Here is a 17,264-nt window from a genome sequence, read left to right on the forward strand (position 1 = left end):
ATCAAGAGTTCAGTTTGACTAAATGTCCAATGGATCATTTACTTCACTCATCAAATGAAGTTATTCAGAAACACTGTTAGCGTATTAGCATACACTTCCCAGCATGCATTGCATCATGCCTAATACTTTCCAGAAAGGATGGAGGCTGTTGTGTGTCTAATTATAGATGATGTGTAAGGTGGTTTTCTCTCTGATCGAATGAAAACAATATAAAGCCATAATTAAGACAGGTCTGTTCTTCAGACACCTCCTGCGACGGGTCCGAGAGGTGCTGAGTAGAAACTGCTGTCAGTCTCACTGATCTCACTCGGCTCAAACAAACACAAAACTTCAGGAATTAAAGCAAATCACCCGGCTCAAAATTTTACAGGAGTGTTTTACCTTGAAAATTTTAGTGTGGAGGGCAGGACCTCAGGGTGATGGAACGATTAACAGGATGGAGGATGGAAAGATGACAATACTTTTTCTGACTTTTGTCTCTTTCTCCTCTCTCATTCTGTGAGAATGATTTAAGGTGGAGCCGCTTCCAAACCACCGACTTACAGCGAGTGTCCAGGGGTCCTGAGCAGATGTGGGTAGATTAGAGAGCAGTGCTGCAGGGGCAGACATTGGCTGATGAAGCGGGGGCTTCATCAACTAAAGGAGAGTTCAACACAAACAGGAAGTGATTTATGAAGTAATTTAGTTTGCGTCTGAACAGGCAGAAATAAACCAGCATGAAGCTTCTGAACATGCTGAGATCTTTATAAACCACAAAGGATCTGTGGACCTGCAGGAACAAGCTCTGTCTGCTCTCCAGGGTTCCGGCTCAGCTCAGAACTGTGATGGACATGAAAAGGTCAAAGGTCACAGACTCGAGTCTAATAAAACATCTTGCTTGCGTGCATAAGATCATAATCACTGTGCACAAGTTCTTATCTTATTCAACACAAAACACTGTAATCGCTCAGGACTTTGGTGGCTCCATTATTCAACACACTGCATAACTGACTTTTACTTTAAATTCCTTCAGTACATTTTCCTGATAATATTTCTACACTTTTACTCAACTTACTTTCTTTGCTTCTTCGTTTGTTTTGTTTGTTGAGGATAAACTATAACCTTTTTTTGTTCTTATTGAACTTATTTCTTTCTACATGTTCAGTTTAGGTAGTTCAGTGCAGTGGAGGTATGGGTTGATGGGTTGGTTGGTTAGGGATGGATGGAAGACTGGGGTTAGGGGAATGTTGTATGGTATAGTGTTGCTCCTTCATATTTTTTCCGTTCTATCGTCTTTCAGAAAAAAAATCATTTAAAAAACGTAGAAATAAAACAAAAGAAAAACTACAAATAGACATAATCATTCTGTCAGTAACATGATCATGATAACATAACATGATACAACACAAACTGTATCACAGGGTGTGGATTCATATTTGTCAGTGAATCTGTGAAGTTTACATGCAAAGGAGCTCCACAGGGCTCCTGTCTGGGACCTGGAACTTTCTGTCTGTTTTACATTAAATCTTCCTCTCTATCTGCAGTCATCAGGTCTGCTGTCAGATGAGTCCAGCAGCAGGAGAGGGGACAGGAGTAGAAGGACAGGGTTTGTTTTAGACCCCGAAGGAAAGTTTCTGCAACAGGTTTCATTCTGTTAAATCAAACCAACAGGACCTGTTTCTGCAGAGTCAGCCTGTTACGTTAGAGTTCAGAGCTGGGTGTTTGCATCACAGTGTGAAGATATGAGACAGAGGTAGATCCCTGGATTTTTTACTGAAGAGGTCTTAACTGGTTGTGGTCTCTGAGAAGTTGTCTGAATGTGGCAGCATTAAACTGTTAATGAATGTCTATATAACCCAGGTAAAAAAAAAAAAAAAAAAAACAGTCTAAAATAACATTACAGAAATAATTGTCACTTCTAGACCAGGACCAGGACCTACAATTATCTGGGTTCCCCACTCCATTCCTGCAGGTCTGTGTGACCACATTCAGCAGTGACTCTGAAGTTGCTAACTTTAAATAGCTTCTGCCACCTTAGCTATTAGCCAATAATGGCTGATTCAATACAGAGTTCCCATTGAGAAAAGAATAACTTTAAGGCAGCTAAGGATGTGAGTTTTAATGTTGTTAATGAGAACTTTGAATGATATGTTGTACAACAAAAAGAAACGAGTGAAGAAGCTTTCAGGATTTAATTAATTATTCCCCTTTTAATAGGTCAGGTTTTTCCTGTCAAGTTTTGTTCCTACCTGTACTTCGACGTTACCTTCCTCCTTTGATGGTGAGCTATGCACATTAGGGAAAGTCCACCTCACCTACAGTGTGGTAGGGTGAACTGACCTCAAACTGGACTCTTTGGGAACTAAGGGACCAAAATCTGAAAAGCCCGTTTTATGCATGTACAGTTAGGTGCATAAATATTTGGACAGTGACACAATTTTCATAATTTTGGCTCTGTACATCATCACAGTGGATTTGAAACAAAGCCATCAAGATGTGATTGAGGTGTAGATTTTCAGCTTTAATTCAAGGGATTTAACAAAAATATCACATTAACCCTTTAGGATTAACAGGCATTTTTATACATAGTCTCTCATTTTCAGAGGCTCAAAAGTAATTGGACAAACCAACATAATTATAAATATCAGGATCATTTTCAATTCTTGGAATGAAGATCCTTTGCAGTCAATGACTGCCTGAAGTCTGGAACCCATGGACATCACCAAATGCTGAGTTTCCTCCCTTGTGATACTTTGCCAGGCCTTTACTGCAGCCGCCTTCAGTTGCTGCTTGTTATGGGTCTTTCTGCCCTCAGTTTTGTCTTCAGTAAGTGAAAAACATGCTCAGTTGGGTTGATGTCAGGTGACTGCCTGTGCCCCTGAGGAATATTAAGTTTTTTGCCTTGAGAAGGTCTTTGGTTGCTTTTGCAGTATATTTAGGTCATTATCCATCTGTAATGTGAAGAACCGTCCTGTCACTTTACAGTATTAGGCTGAATCTGAGCAGATAGTATAGAACTATACACTTCAAAATTCATCCTGCTGCCTCTATCAGCAGTCACATCTTCATAAACACCAGTGACCCAGTTTCATTGGCAGCCATACGTGCCCATGCCATAACACTGCCTCCACCATGTTTGACAGATGATGTGGCTTTGGATCATGAGCCGTTTTTCCTTCTCCAGACTCTTCTCTTCCCATCATTCTGGGTCAAGTTAATCTTGGTTTCATCTGTCCAGAGAATCTCGTTCCAGGACTGAGTTTTTTGAGATGTTTTCTGGCAAAGTCTGATCTGGCCTTTGTTCTTGAGTGTTACCAGTGGTTTGCACCTTGTGATAAATCCTCTGTACTTACATTCATGAAGAGGTCTCTTGATTTTAGACTTTAACAATGTTACACCTGTTCTTGACCTGTCTAGCTGTGGTGAAGGGTTTTTCTCCACCAAGGAAAGAATTCAGTGATCATCCCACTTTAGTTGTCATTCGTGGTCTTCCAGACCTTTCGGTGGAGCTGAGCTCACCAGTTCATACCTTGTTTTCAAGAATGCACCAAATTGTTGATTTGGCCACTACCAAAGTTTCTGCTTATCAGACAGATGTCCGATAGGTTTGTTTTGTTTATTCAGCCTAACGACGGCCTCCTTCTTTTGCATCAACATCTCTTTGGACCGAATATTGAGAGTTCTCATGAACAGCCACCAAAAGCAAATTCAACACTTGGAATCAACTCAGGACCTTTTATCTGCTTAATTTGTCATGAAATAACGAGGGAACAGGCCACACCTGGCAATAAAACTGACTGTCAGTCAGTTGTCCAATTACTTTTGAGCCTCTGAAAATGAGGGACTATGTGTAAAAATGGCTGTAATTCCTAAACGGTTAGTGTGATATTTTTGTTAAACCCCTTGAATTAGAGCTGAAAGTCTACAATTCAGTCACATCCTGATGGCTTTGTTTCTAATCCAATGTGGTTTTGTAAAGAGGCAGAATTACGAAAAATGTCACTGTCCAAATACTTATTCACCTAACCATTTGTTTGTGCTGGCATTATTTCACTATATCATTTAAAACTTACCTGTGTGTGTTGGATTTTACCGGCGTTCAAAGACTTTAGGATCCGAGCCAAACCTGTATCTTCTCTGACGCAGCTGGTCCTCGTATCTCATATTTAAACTCTCACTTCATTTACTTTTAGCTTATCACCAGTTTCATTTGTGACATCTAGATACAGGAGGTAAAACATTTATTAATGTTTTATTAGATGTGATGTTTTTTTATTTGTTTTTTGTTACTATATTAATCGTGAAGTTGATGATTTTTTTTAACCCTGTTGCTCAGATATTTTAGATATTCAGCAACACTTACATCCAATTTTTAACATCTTTCTTTCAACATGTCTTTTACATCTGTTATCTGTTTTTATGCTGTTGTTATGTCATGTGCAAATAAAAAAATACACTAAACAATATCTACTCACGGCAACTACAGTCTGGTTAATGTAAGGAGAAGATTTGGTAAATAAACTGGTTAGAGTCATAACCCTTTTCAATTTTCATGAAATCTGCAATAACTTTCACAGGCAACGCTGCAGCCTGTGATCCAGAGTTTGTGTTTGTAATGTGATGTGATTATAATCAGCTTCACTGTTACTGTTACTCTCAGTCTGACACATGAAATAAATATCAGAAAATTCTGAATTGTAAAAACTGAGGTGTTTATTGGATTGTGATGGATTCAACTTTAAATTGTTATATGATTTTTGTTTGTGTCATATGTCATAGTTTTTATGGCAATTTATTAATCTCAACTTTTTTTTAGAAATATACATTTTTGGCATTTATTTATATTTCTTTATATCTGTTTGAAATTTTTATCTGCTGTATACAAGAGTTTTCTCAGGTAATGACTGTTGATGTTGGAGGTCTTTAGAAACTTGCATCTTAAATATACAAATGGTGTTAAAGGGTTAACTTACTGCTAATGCTAACACAACATCTCCTAGTGCTGCTGCTTCACATTAAAACTCTTCAACTGGAAAAGCACTGGGGCTTTTATTGTGAAGCAGTCACAGGAAACACAGTGTATCCGTCACCGAGGCAAGCACTGACAGCAGTCGTCCCTCAAACGTCTCCAGTTGTGATGACTACTGATTGACTCCAATATCAAAACAACCTGAGTCTGTTTGGCTGCGCTGTAACAGACACATAAGCTGCTCAATCGCCATTTACAGTCTTGTTGCCAAATCAACAAGACTGAAATCTGAAGGATTATAACATTCTAGACTATATTCATTTTTACACGTGACGTCTGTTGCTAACATACTTGTAATGGCAGGATGCTTCCACAGGGTGGCACAGTGTGTGCAGATTACAGGCTGGAGAGAAGAAGAAGAAAAGTTGGCTGAGTACACCTGCAATATTTGGTTTTAATCTGAGGACCTAGTAGGTAACATCAGACCAGGATCACAGATATCAGAACTTTTTATTGTTAAAAGCAGCTGATGCTCGATTAGAGAGGGAGAGAAATGTGTCAGGATTTATGAGCTGAATGCTTCATTAATATTCTACTTCTAAATAATGTTCGAGGCCTGAGGAATTTCATGTTGCTCTTCCCTGTTAACGACTTCATCGTGCATGTGTCATGTGTATTTCTTAATGGTAAATAACAAAAGTTCCTGATGCGAATTCTCTGAACCACGGACGTCTCACTGTTGCGAAGGTGCAAACAAAACGAAAGCAGTACGAAGCAGAGCTAACAGGAAAGTCCTCCGGTCACCAAGACCATTCGGCCGAGCGGTGACCGACCCGCATCAGGAGATCTGAGAGGTCTCAGACGTCCTCCAGTTTGAGGACAGAAAATACCGGCTGAAGTCCCTCATGTGTGGGAGCCCTGGCGGACGACACTCTCACCTGAAGCAGGAGTTACAAAGGCCTTTGACAAACACTTTGTTGGTGTCAATAACAACGTCTAGCGGCTGAGTTTAACAAGCAACACCAAGAGGCCAGTCACTGACGTTATAACAGCTGGCACGAACTGGCTGAAGACGGCAAACATGGGGATCTGCGTGAGATCAGACAGTAGTCGGCACAACTGATGCAGGCTTAACTGGGAGACTGGAGCTCAATTATTCATCATGAAGAAGCCTCGGGGCGTCACCTCTGGTCAGTCCGCGCTCTGGTCCACAGTCGCATCACATCGTGCAGGACACAACAACATATGACCAAGGGCCTCTTCTCTCAGACCAGCCGATTTTCTCCTCTCGTCATCTCTTTTTTCTGCTGCTTCAGTTGGCCATCTTTGTAGTGTCATCACCGTGGCAACCGTCCATCAGAAGATCAGTTCAGAACTGTTGATGAAGGACACGAAGCCATTTAAACCTGATGTGCGTCTTTCCGAGGACATCTCACCGGTTCATGCCTGACCCCTCTATTAAAAACTAAACTTCAACTGAGAAACAAAAGCTGCTTTCATGATCTGGGGGGATGTAGTACAGCAGTCTGGAAGACCCCCCCACCCCCCCAACCACCACCACCACCAAACAACCACATCCATGAGTTGTAACTGTGTGCAGCAGTAAAACACTTTAGGGGGAAGTTTAGATTTTGCTTGGTGTTTTATTGGTCTGACCGGTGATGTTTAGAGATTTAATTTGTGGCTGTGTGACATCAGTGAACTGAAGCTGCGCTTCATAGATGAAGTAGATTCACTCACCACTGAACTCTGACCCACTGTCCTGCTGTTAGGGAACAGAGCTGGATGTTACTGTAACTGTGGTGGATTGGCTGATACAGCAGTCCAATTGTGTCTTTGTTGCACTGAATGCATCTTTCCACTCACCCTCCCCAAGCAATGCGCCGATCTAACTCAAACCATGTGGGTGTAGGTGTCTTGTCTTCTGGTGTGGATGACATGTTAGCAGCTGCACAAGTTGTTGTTGTCAGTTTTCTTTGATCATGTGAAACTGATGTTGAATTTAACCTGTTGTATTTTAAGCAGGACGTGTGATGTGATGGAGGTTATGAGGTTGGTCTGTGATGTTTGTCTGCAAAGAAAAAATACAAAATCAGGTACTTGTGTTCAGCACTGAGTCGACCCGTCTGTTGGGTCACTTTTATTTTCTCTTTTATAAAACCCAAAAGAAGCTGAAAGAGTTTTCCCACCAACCGAATCACTGAGAGAAACTCTGCAGCAGGAGTCAAATAAATACACTCTCAAGTTAATGCACTGGTTTATATGACGGAGCTTCAAAAGAGAGAGAGCGGGTCAATGATACAAATCTCGGGACTGCTAACGCTAACGCTAATGTTAATAGTAATGCTAATCAGACGCATCAGGTGACACAACCGGAGACATGAGGAGTACAAAAGTAAAAAAGCCTCAAGAAAATAGAAAAAAGTAATGACAGGTCTTACAAAGCAGATGAGAATGAAGCGACAGGGAACAGGAAGTGATGTCATGTTGTTAAAGGCGAGGTTTAGGGCAGTGGGTGGAGTTTAGTTCATGTAGTTTTTTGTTCTGGAAAGTCTCCGTTTTTATTATTATATTACTGTATTATATTGTAAAGCAGCACCCCCTGCAGGATCACATAATACTGCAGCACTTACACGGCTGCTTCTCCTTCTTTATCTCCACCGCTCCTCCCTCCACCTCCCCCACCACCTCCCCCGCCGTATCCCCGTTACTGGCTGTTGCCGTCACAGGAGCTTTGGTGGTCGGTGGCGGGGCGGTGGAGGCAGGAGGAGGCGGTGCTGCCGTCTGGGCTCCGCTGCCGACCCCCTCCTTCCCTCCCCCTCCCGGTGATGTTTGGCCGTCAGTGTCGTCGATTAGCACCAGCTCGGCCGTCACCGTCCCCTGCAGCCCCAGCACCTTCTTGGTCTCTGCCTCGTCCTCCACGCTCTGGTATCCCATGAACACCATGGTGACTGGGTTCTCGGCGCTGGCCTTGGCCACGGTCGGCTCGCCATGAGGTTTAGCCTCCAGCCCCGTGATCTCCACCGCGACCTGCGGCGGCGGCTCCGAACGTGGCGGCTCGGGCACGGCCTCCTCCTGGAACTCTGCTGTCGGGAGCGAGGTCACCGTGGCGACAGTCTGTGACATCATTGAAGCTTCGTCGGCTTTGTGGATGAGCTCATCGACCTCGGACGAGCTGAGCAGGTGGACGCCGTCTTCACCGTTCATCTCATGGACCACTGAGAGACAGAAGCAGGATTAGGATCAGAGTCCAGATCAGGACCCCTGGCTGCGACAGTTCAGTACTGATCTCCTGCTGAAGAACCAATAGCATCAGACTATCCTCCTGGTTCATTTTCAAACTAAACTTCAGTCTGACAGCGGATCTGACCACAGCCAACAGCCATGATGACTGTGATTGGCTGAGGTCAGAGGTGTAACTACAGTGAGGTCACAGTGTACTGCAGTACACCTGTACATCACTGCAGCCAGGTGAGAAGTTGGACCACTGGATGTCACAAAGACGAGATTTACAGCAGGAAGAAAGTTGTTCTTTAAAGAAGGATCAGCCCTTTGGCCGGAGACGCCTGTCTACCTCCTCCTTTGAGTCTGTGCTGGACTCTGTGACCTGACAGTCACCTGACAGGTGAGCTTGTCTGATGTTTTGCCTTCATCAAGCTTCACTGTCAGAAACACGAGGAGGAGGACGAGGACAGCGCATGCATGTAGCGTGCTGGGCTGAGTCAGGTTTTACTTTAAGAGAAGTCATTCTGTGAACAACTTTACTGCCACCACAGACAATCGCAACATTTATGGAAACTGCTCTCATGTCTGACGCTCGGCCGAAACTTTCCTGTCCCCTACGGGGCTCCATATTTGCAGCGGCAGGTGACTTCTCCTAAAGCCGGCTGTTTGTTTTGGTTTGGGTTTTTTTTACTTGCTGACATCACCTTTCTGCTCGTCCTCGTAAACTTTGACCCCTTGCTGAGAGAGGTCAACAGGAAGTGTGGTGTTAGTGGACAGGACCCGGGTTTCCCCCGTCAGTTTGTCCCGTTCAACCTTAATCTCCACTGAGTACATCGCTGTGGGGGGGGGGGCGCACAGAGACAGACAAAGACAAAGAGGCCAACAGAGACACAAAGAGACAGACAGAGACAGACAGACAGTTACAGACAGAGACAGGCAATTACAGACAGGGACAGACAGACAGGACCGACAGTCATTTACAGACAGTTGTTAGAGACAGACAACTGTTAAATGTAGAAAACTTCATTACATAGACACTGAGGAAAAACATTAAGCTGAACTCTTCCTGCTGACGTCACCTTTTCCTTTCACCTGTACGTGCTCTGACCTCTGACCTTCTTACTGCTCCAGAGTTCAACTTGCCAAGTTCTGCCTACGACCACAACTTGACCGAACTGACAGCCGTACTGGGAGTTCCCAGTATAACTGGTTTTAACTACATATTCTGATTCGGTGACATCCACCTCTTGTGTCCCGTGTTCCCTCAGAATGTAAAAGTTAATGTTACATGTCTGCAGGAAGCAGTGGATCTACTTTATAACCCTCCAGGGGTCCGCTGCGGCAGCTGTCGGGACGTGGTGGAGATTTCCACATCACTAAATTGAAACGGCTGAACCATAATCTAGTTCTTAGGTAAAGGTTAGTTGTCCCTAAATATTGACAGCGACTGACTTCAGGTGAGTGAACCAATGGACAGAACAGACGTGTTAATGATGAGTAAAAGATATGAAGTATGGTTGTCGTGTCCGAACTGACATTTGACTAAATGTCGTTTAACAGTGACGTAGACTGGAAAGTTAAAGAACATTAGAGGTAACAACCACTGAAGCCGAACGGAGCATCAACAAACTGATTCATAAACGGTTTTGTGCATGAAGAGATGTTCAGGCTCAGAGTCTCTCAGATGTTCTGGATCTGTTCAGACCTGGACCTGGACCTGACTTCAAACTGTCACCATGCTCCATCTTTCTTTTCCTCTCTGACTCACCTCTCTTCACCTCCTCCGTCCCCTCTCTCGATTTGTTCATTCGAGGACTTTTGTGAACTTTGACCTCTGCAAAGGCTCATAGGAAAAAAGGAGGTGGGCACAGAGACAGAGTAAAGCCTGAGGCTCAGATTGTGAGATCATCACAACACTTTACTGGTCTACTGTCATCACACTGTAATCTAATTACTGTAATCTGATTACGTTGTCATTTGAACAGTAATGTCATAGCTGTATTTTACTTAAATGTGACCACTGTAATCAAATATGTATAATCTAACTGCTGTAATATGACTACTGCAATCTGAGAGCTGTAAACGGACTGGTGTAATTTCAGCACTATAATCTGATTATCGCAGACTGATCACTGATCTGATGACTGTAATGGGACTGATGTAATTTACCCCGTGTTATCCTACTATCTCATTACTATAATATTACTACTTTAATCTATCCAGAGACTATTTGCCCCTCTAGTAAAATCGGATTCCTGTAATCTGACTAGTGCCATGTGAGTACTGCGTTTTTTAATTTATGTAATCTAACAACTATAATCAAATTACTGTAACTGGAATGCAAGAACCGTAATCTTGTTATTTTAATCCAACTACTGTAATCTGATTACCATAATCTGAGTACACTAACATGAATACTGCAATCTAATTGATGTAATCCACCTACTATACTATAACAGTAATCTGGTTACTGTAATCTGATTACAGTTACAGAACAGAGTAGTCCACCTAGAGTCTCACCTTGGACTACCTGACCTGACGGCGCAGCTCTGTCCTGCTGACTGCTGCTGTGACCTTTGACCGCTACATCTGATCAGAGAGACACGGTGAGAGAGATGGTTTGTGGAAAACAATGACACAAAACAGACAGAGAAGAAGAAGTTTACCTTGAACTGATCCTGATGACACCTGGAGGGAGAGAAACCGAGAGATCAAGTTCAACTTTACAGCAAAAGTCACTGTAGATCAACAGGAAACCGAGAGACTGAAACCTAAAACTACGATCAAAATAAATCAGACTAATCTGGTTACTGTAATCTGACTAAAACTACAGAGAAAAGTATCCAGACCAATGTAATCTGACCACTGCGATATGAGGCAGACAAAGAGACAAAGACACCAGTAAACCAAAAACTGTGTGTGCGTTCACACGTCTGTCTATGGTTGAGTGGACAAATGGTTTGAAATCATCATTGTGAGGACATTTTTGGCAAGTGGGGACGTTTTGGCCGGACCTCACAACTTCAAAGGGCTGTTTGAGGGTGAGGACTTGGTTTTAGGGTTCAGAGTAGAATCAGGTTAGGGTTTGTGTCAGTCTGCAGGAAACTCATGTAAATCTATTTAATGTCCCCAAAGGTGACCTAGAAGAACATTTGTGTGTCTGTGTGTGTGTGTGTGTGTGTGTGTGTGTGTGTGTGTGTGAGAGTGTGAACTCACCGTGGTGTGTGTTATGGTCTGACACACAGCTCCAGTTTCTAGACTGACCAGCTCCTGCTCCAACCTGCAACACATACAACCACACACACACACACACACACACACAAAGTTTATTGTTTTGTTTATAAATGTATATTATGTTATCATTATTGTTATTATGATTATGTTTTTAATTTTTGAGTAGTTAATAATTATATAATTTGTAAATAATCAGATGAACGTGTTGAGACCTGTTGACGGTCTCTTCAAGGCTCCTGGTTTTACATTAGACGGGATTAAATCAGATTAGATGAAGTATATCAGATTAGACCTGTTGATGGTGTCCTCCAGGCTCCTGGTCTTGGCCTCATCCTGCTCCAGTTGTCTCTTGACTTCATCCTGTTCTAGTCCAGCAGAAGGAGCTCCATCCAGCAGCCAGCGCTCCCTCAGAGCCTTCGACTGAACACACACAAAACAGCCATGCTGCGTTCATCATTTAAAGAAGTCTTAAAAGGCTTAGATTTCTGTGTCACTAATATATTGTTATGGAAGTCCGTGGTTACCAATATCTAACTAGGATTTCCGCCTCGCTGTTTACGCCTCCACCAACCAATCAACTTGCAGTTTACATTCCCGTCTGTCCAGACTCATATATGCAGTGAAGACTTTGAAGGCATATAATAAAAGGTGTTCAGTGCATTTTGTTATAATTACCATATTAATTTTTGAGTTATGTTTAGCTGCCAAAAAGGTGTTATGTGAGGTCACAGTGACCTTTGACCTTTGACCACCAAATTCTGCTTGACTGTTGTCTTGTTTTGTAGACGGGTTTTTGATGAACGATAGCGGCAAGTGCTGTGCTCCCTGACAAACACATTGCATTTCCTGTCACAGGTTCATAATAAAAGTCAACTTGTGTTTCACCAGTTAAAAGCTTTTGATGTGAAGCCGCTGCAGCAGGAAATGTTTGGTTTGCATTAGCGTTAACTTAATACAGCATTTTTTCTGGGAACGTCTCCGCAGACGCCCGGTTCGTAAAACTGCAAATATAAAAACATTGTAATACTTTCATCAGTGGCGACCGGCTCGGTCACCGTTGCTTTACCTCGTTCAGTGATGGATAATGACTAACAGACCTTTAGTTAAATGAACATCTCGGAGACTGACACTTTAAACATGTAGTATCAGTTATCAATAGCACTGAGGTCTTCATTCGGTCTCAGGTTAGCTTTTGTTTTTATTTTTATTCCAGTTGAGGATAGTTTTCTTTCTGTTGTTGTTCTTTACTTCAGTTCATGTAGCAGCTACACATCAGTTTTTTCTTCAGACCTTCACTGACTCTGGATCAGCTCTGATATTAAAACCACAGCAGATGAGATCTGAAGCGGACATGTTCCCGTCTGAATGTGTCATTTGATCAGACGTGAACAGCTGTGTTACAAATACTCAGAGTTATTTTGAATCAGCGGCCGTGAGTCTGACAGCGAATGGAGTCGCAGCGTTTCAGACGTTCCTGTGTTCGAAACCGGCTGATCTGAGATCTGCTGCAGATATTTTTACTCTGCAGCTGTTCTCAGTCTGCAGCTTTGTACAGCTCAGGGTCACCACACCTCTGGATCTGCACTGTAAAAATATCTCTACGCTTCAAAAAATTACTCTCACTCGCTGGTTTTATTGTGGTTGGATTTAGCCTTAGTCTTTGCATGAAAGCTGCTGTACAAATAAAATGATTATTGTTATTAGTAGTCTGTGCTGATGCCAGTGCACTTGGTAAGTATTACTGATTATTATCATTGATGCAGTAATGTGGAACTACTGCAACACTGTGAGGTAGTTAAAACTATGTCAGTGCATCATATTTTATAAACTCTTCATATTTTTTTGTATTTAAAAAAATGTACCTGGAAAGCAAATAATAACAACACGTGTCAGGTACATGCAGTGACGTAAAAAGAACAATGTTTCCCTCCGAAACGCGGAGGAGTACAAGTAAAAAGTTCCTCAAAACTGTACTGCAGTACAGTACTCGAGTATATGTACTTAGTTACTGTCTGTCAGTCTGGTACCGGTTCATTTTCTGTTCAGGTGTTTCTGTCTGTAGCTGTCTGTCTCACCTTCAGGTGCTGCAGAGCTCTCCTGTCATCCTCCAGCTGACGTTTCTTGTTCTCGATCTCTGTCTGCCACTTCCTCTTCTCCTGAGGCATGATGGGAAGCGTAGTCAGACACACAGAAACAGTTGACGCCTTTGTCATGTGGAAATTGGGAGGTTTATTCACTTCCATTCTAACTGACACTTCAGCTGCTTTCAGCTCTTACTCTTCGACCAGTCTCAGTGTTTAAATACCTCAGCCGCCTACAGGGATTTAACTTGAAACTAAAACTTTAATCCTTTCAGCAGTTACACTGTAACATGTCTGCGGACACTTCGAGTCCTTTCACTGCTTCAGCTTTAACTAAAAATCCCCGGCAACATCTGACACACAAACATTTCAACCTGTTTTTACATCTGTAACTTTTCCGTGTAACTGAACATTATCTTCAGAAAACCTTTAGCTTTGATTCCTTTCGACTCCACTGGTCGAGTGTTTGGACTCTGTGTTTCACATCGTCAGTAAACAAACAATGGTTGATATCACAGCACACGTTAACATCACATCTTAATCGTACTTCACCTACTGTCTTCTACAGTGTGAAGACACGCAGCACACACGTACACAAAGTATTACTACTAATACTACAGTTTCTGCTGAGGTCTGAGACAAGGCAGGATGATCGAGTTACATTGAGAAACACAGAGGACGAAGATAAGTGTGTGTGTGTGTGTGTGGATCAATACATGCATTAGTGACAGAGCTGTGATACAGACCTCAGATCAGCTCAGAGAGGAGGAGGTTCAGGGTGTGTCTGGAGGTTTAAAATATCTGCTGCTGTCTGAGGTCGTGTTTCATAGACGTGTGTGTGATCACACGCTGTATGTGTTCATACATGTGTGAATTTATATACATGTGTGTCGGTGGTGTGTTCACTGGTGGTCTGTAAAGTGGACTCACTGCGATGAGCTGCAGTCGATCCTGCTGACAGAGAGCCTGACTCACCCTGAGACAGAGGGACACAGAGATAGAGAGAGACAGAGAGACAGAGACAGACAGACAGAGAGAGAAAGACAGAGACAGAAGTGAATCTCTACGTAGAGAATTCTGGAGATACATTTACACGTACATAGAAAAACACCAATAAATGCCTGTCAAGGAGAATTAGCCAGATACCCACTGATAATTGACATTTGAAAGAGAGCACTCACATTTTGTAAGCACCTTAAATCCAGCCCTCCAGACAGCCTCCACTCCAGAGCCCTCCAAATCCAAGAGCTGAGCCCAGAAAAGAGGTCCCACTCAGCTGGTGCAGAGACTAACTGCCCCCTCTCAAACAAACTCTGATCAGTCTCGCAACAACACTGCTTTCCAAACACCAATCGGAGTAAACCAAGTTCTAACACACTATAAAGAAACCTGTTTGAAACACTCGAAAGAAGAAACTAAAAACAGATTAAGAGTGTAGAAAGTAGAATGTTATCTGTCCCTAAACAGAGATGAAGAATAGGTAGAATATCTCTTAACTGTCAGAGATAAGAAGCAGAGGCAGGGACTAACCAAGTCTAGGCTCAGTTACCACACCCTGGCAATCAAACAAGGAAGACACAAAAAATCATGGCGATCAAAAGAAGAAAGAACATGTGGTCACTGTTCAAAAGATGAGGTTGAGACAGAGGTGCACTTGCTCCTAAAATGTAAATCATTCAAAGAACATTAACTTTAACCAGTTCAATTCTGTAATTTCACATTTCAATGAGCTAAATGAGGTCTGAAAATTAAAAATACTCCTAGGAGAAGGAGATGGGGCAAATCTCACTGCCCAGTATATATCAACATGCCACAACCTGAGGGACAATGAATGACCTAGACACACACACACACACACACACATGATGAAGCGTAACTTATAATCAATACATATATGTATATCGATTTATTTGTATTTTTTCTGTTAATGTTCACTTGTTTAAATTATATTTTGATTTTTTGGTAACATTGTTTTTTGAAATTTTTATGCCAATAAAGCACCTTTGAATTTGAATTTGAGAGACAGACAGTGAGACAGAGAGTTTATGACATGTTTTTTACTAAATGTGGACAAAAACCTCAGGATCATGTTTTGGACCTGGACTCTGGAGTCTCGGAGAGAGGCGGTTTAGAGGGCTTCACTTCCGCTCGCAGAGATGTGGAGTCCAGTCATATAACTTGGACTCAAGCCAAACTCAAGTCATGTATCTGATGTAGACTTGACAAAATCCGAAAAGACTTGCAGATGGACTCCGACTTTAAGACCAGATTCATGACTTCATGTGGACTTTAGCCATTGGCTGTGACTGACTCCATGTCCTCCCCAAGTCATGAAATGTCCACTGGGAGGGACAGACAACAGATGAGCCTCATTCCATCACCTTCAGACATAAAGACAGACAGCAACATGAAGAACGTTCAGCTCAGAAGTCACAGCAAACGCAAGACCTGTCCAACACCTGAGGCTCAGGGTACTGGTCTTTGGCCGGCTGTCAGTGAGCCTCCACACCCTCAGCATAGATGTGAACTCCCTGCATCACAGAGATCACAAACCTGCAGCAGTTTATCTGGCAACCAGACTCAGCTCCGAATCTGGTTCCCAGTCGAGCTCAGTTCAAAGACCGGTGCTCACTGACTCTGGAGTCTGCTCACTTCGATTCCTGAGCTAAATGTCACCTCGGCCTTAAAATGCACTTCATTACGACCGACGGTGAACACATGTAATCTGAGAATAAAGTGCTGAATGAAAGCACTGTCTCCGATTTCTAAAAGCATCAGCTGTTACCGTGGTGATATGAACTGACGCTGCCTTCAGGTCCAGTCAGAAATATTAAAACTGAGCAGCTATTTTACGCCTGGCACTTTCTGAAACTTTTGAACGGTCTGTTCACCTGAATTACTAAGAAACATGTTCGACGGCGCGGCCCCATGCCGACCGGGAACAGAGTCCCACCTCGTTTGATTCACGACGCGTCTTTGTGTCTTCGGGAGTTTTAGAAGCTGTTCGGGATTTAAGCATGGATGCGTTCTTTGTGTCTCATGGACCTGGTCTACTGGTGTTCTGTAAGCACCAGAATACGAAGCAGAGTGAGGAGTATAACTTTATTTTTCTCTTCTGTATTATTGTAAATATTTTGTCTGTGGTTTATGAGTTTTGCTGAAGATAATAAAGATCTGAAGATCTGATTATGAGGAGTTGGGTGTAGTTTATATATAGGAAAATAATAAAAAGTGTATTTATTTATTCAGTCTCAGAGAAAACTGCCTCTACCTCAATACAACTGACACAAGTGATTTAATTTGTGGAGACATTTAAGATGTCATAGTATTGAGCTCGGACTCAGCTGGATCTGGACTCTGCTGGGTCTGATCAGCAGCAGCTTGACAGCAGAAATGAAGTGGTGAACCTCCATCACGTGACTGAGACAAAGTGAACTCTGAATGTTTGAGATGTTTGAGTCTCGGCGTCACAGAGCCGCTGTTGATCTGCAGCCTGACTGTCACATGAGAGTTAGCCGCTAGCTGTTAGCTCCTTGCCACTGAAACTCCTTTGTTTAGTCAGAAAACAGAAAACTGCTGCTGCCTACAGCTTGTTTACTGCTGACGATCCGATAAAGTGAAGTGCAGTAGGATGATTTGAACAGAAATAAAGTGAAAGTGATGACAGCAGTGCTGCACACACAATATTACTGAGGTCAGGAGTTTCTAAAGTCTTCACATTTTTTGACTTTAATTATTGAATTTTTTCACTTTTTAATTCTAATTTCTGTAAAAGG

General features: G+C 42.5%; 1 protein-coding gene across 2 annotated transcripts in view; it reads right to left on the reverse strand.

Moving 5' to 3' along the window:
• Window positions 1-7,075: 7,075 nt before the first annotated feature.
• palm1a (paralemmin 1a) overlaps window positions 7,076-17,264 on the reverse strand; it is a 14,780-nt gene continuing 4,591 nt past the window's right edge. The window contains exons 2-11 of one of the 2 annotated variants that reach the window (XM_040128952.1): window positions 14,670-14,736; window positions 14,419-14,464; window positions 13,483-13,563; window positions 11,700-11,827; window positions 11,390-11,453; window positions 10,840-10,861; window positions 10,694-10,762; window positions 9,942-10,007; window positions 8,878-9,009; window positions 7,076-8,166 (exon numbers count right to left, since the gene is read on the reverse strand). In XM_040128952.1, the coding sequence (XP_039984886.1) occupies window positions 7,559-8,166; window positions 8,878-9,009; window positions 9,942-10,007; window positions 10,694-10,762; window positions 10,840-10,861; window positions 11,390-11,453; window positions 11,700-11,827; window positions 13,483-13,563; window positions 14,419-14,464; window positions 14,670-14,671 (1,218 nt within the window). In that variant the 5' untranslated portion in view covers window positions 14,672-14,736 and the 3' untranslated portion in view covers window positions 7,076-7,558. The remainder of the gene's footprint in view (window positions 8,167-8,877; window positions 9,010-9,941; window positions 10,008-10,693; window positions 10,763-10,839; window positions 10,862-11,389; window positions 11,454-11,699; window positions 11,828-13,482; window positions 13,564-14,418; window positions 14,465-14,669; window positions 14,737-17,264) is intronic. The other variant, XM_040128951.1, reaches the window with a different exon arrangement.

The sequence above is a fragment of the Xiphias gladius genome, chromosome 6 (genome assembly GCF_016859285.1).
Source record: "Xiphias gladius isolate SHS-SW01 ecotype Sanya breed wild chromosome 6, ASM1685928v1, whole genome shotgun sequence".
Lineage (NCBI taxonomy): Eukaryota > Metazoa > Chordata > Actinopteri > Istiophoriformes > Xiphiidae > Xiphias > Xiphias gladius.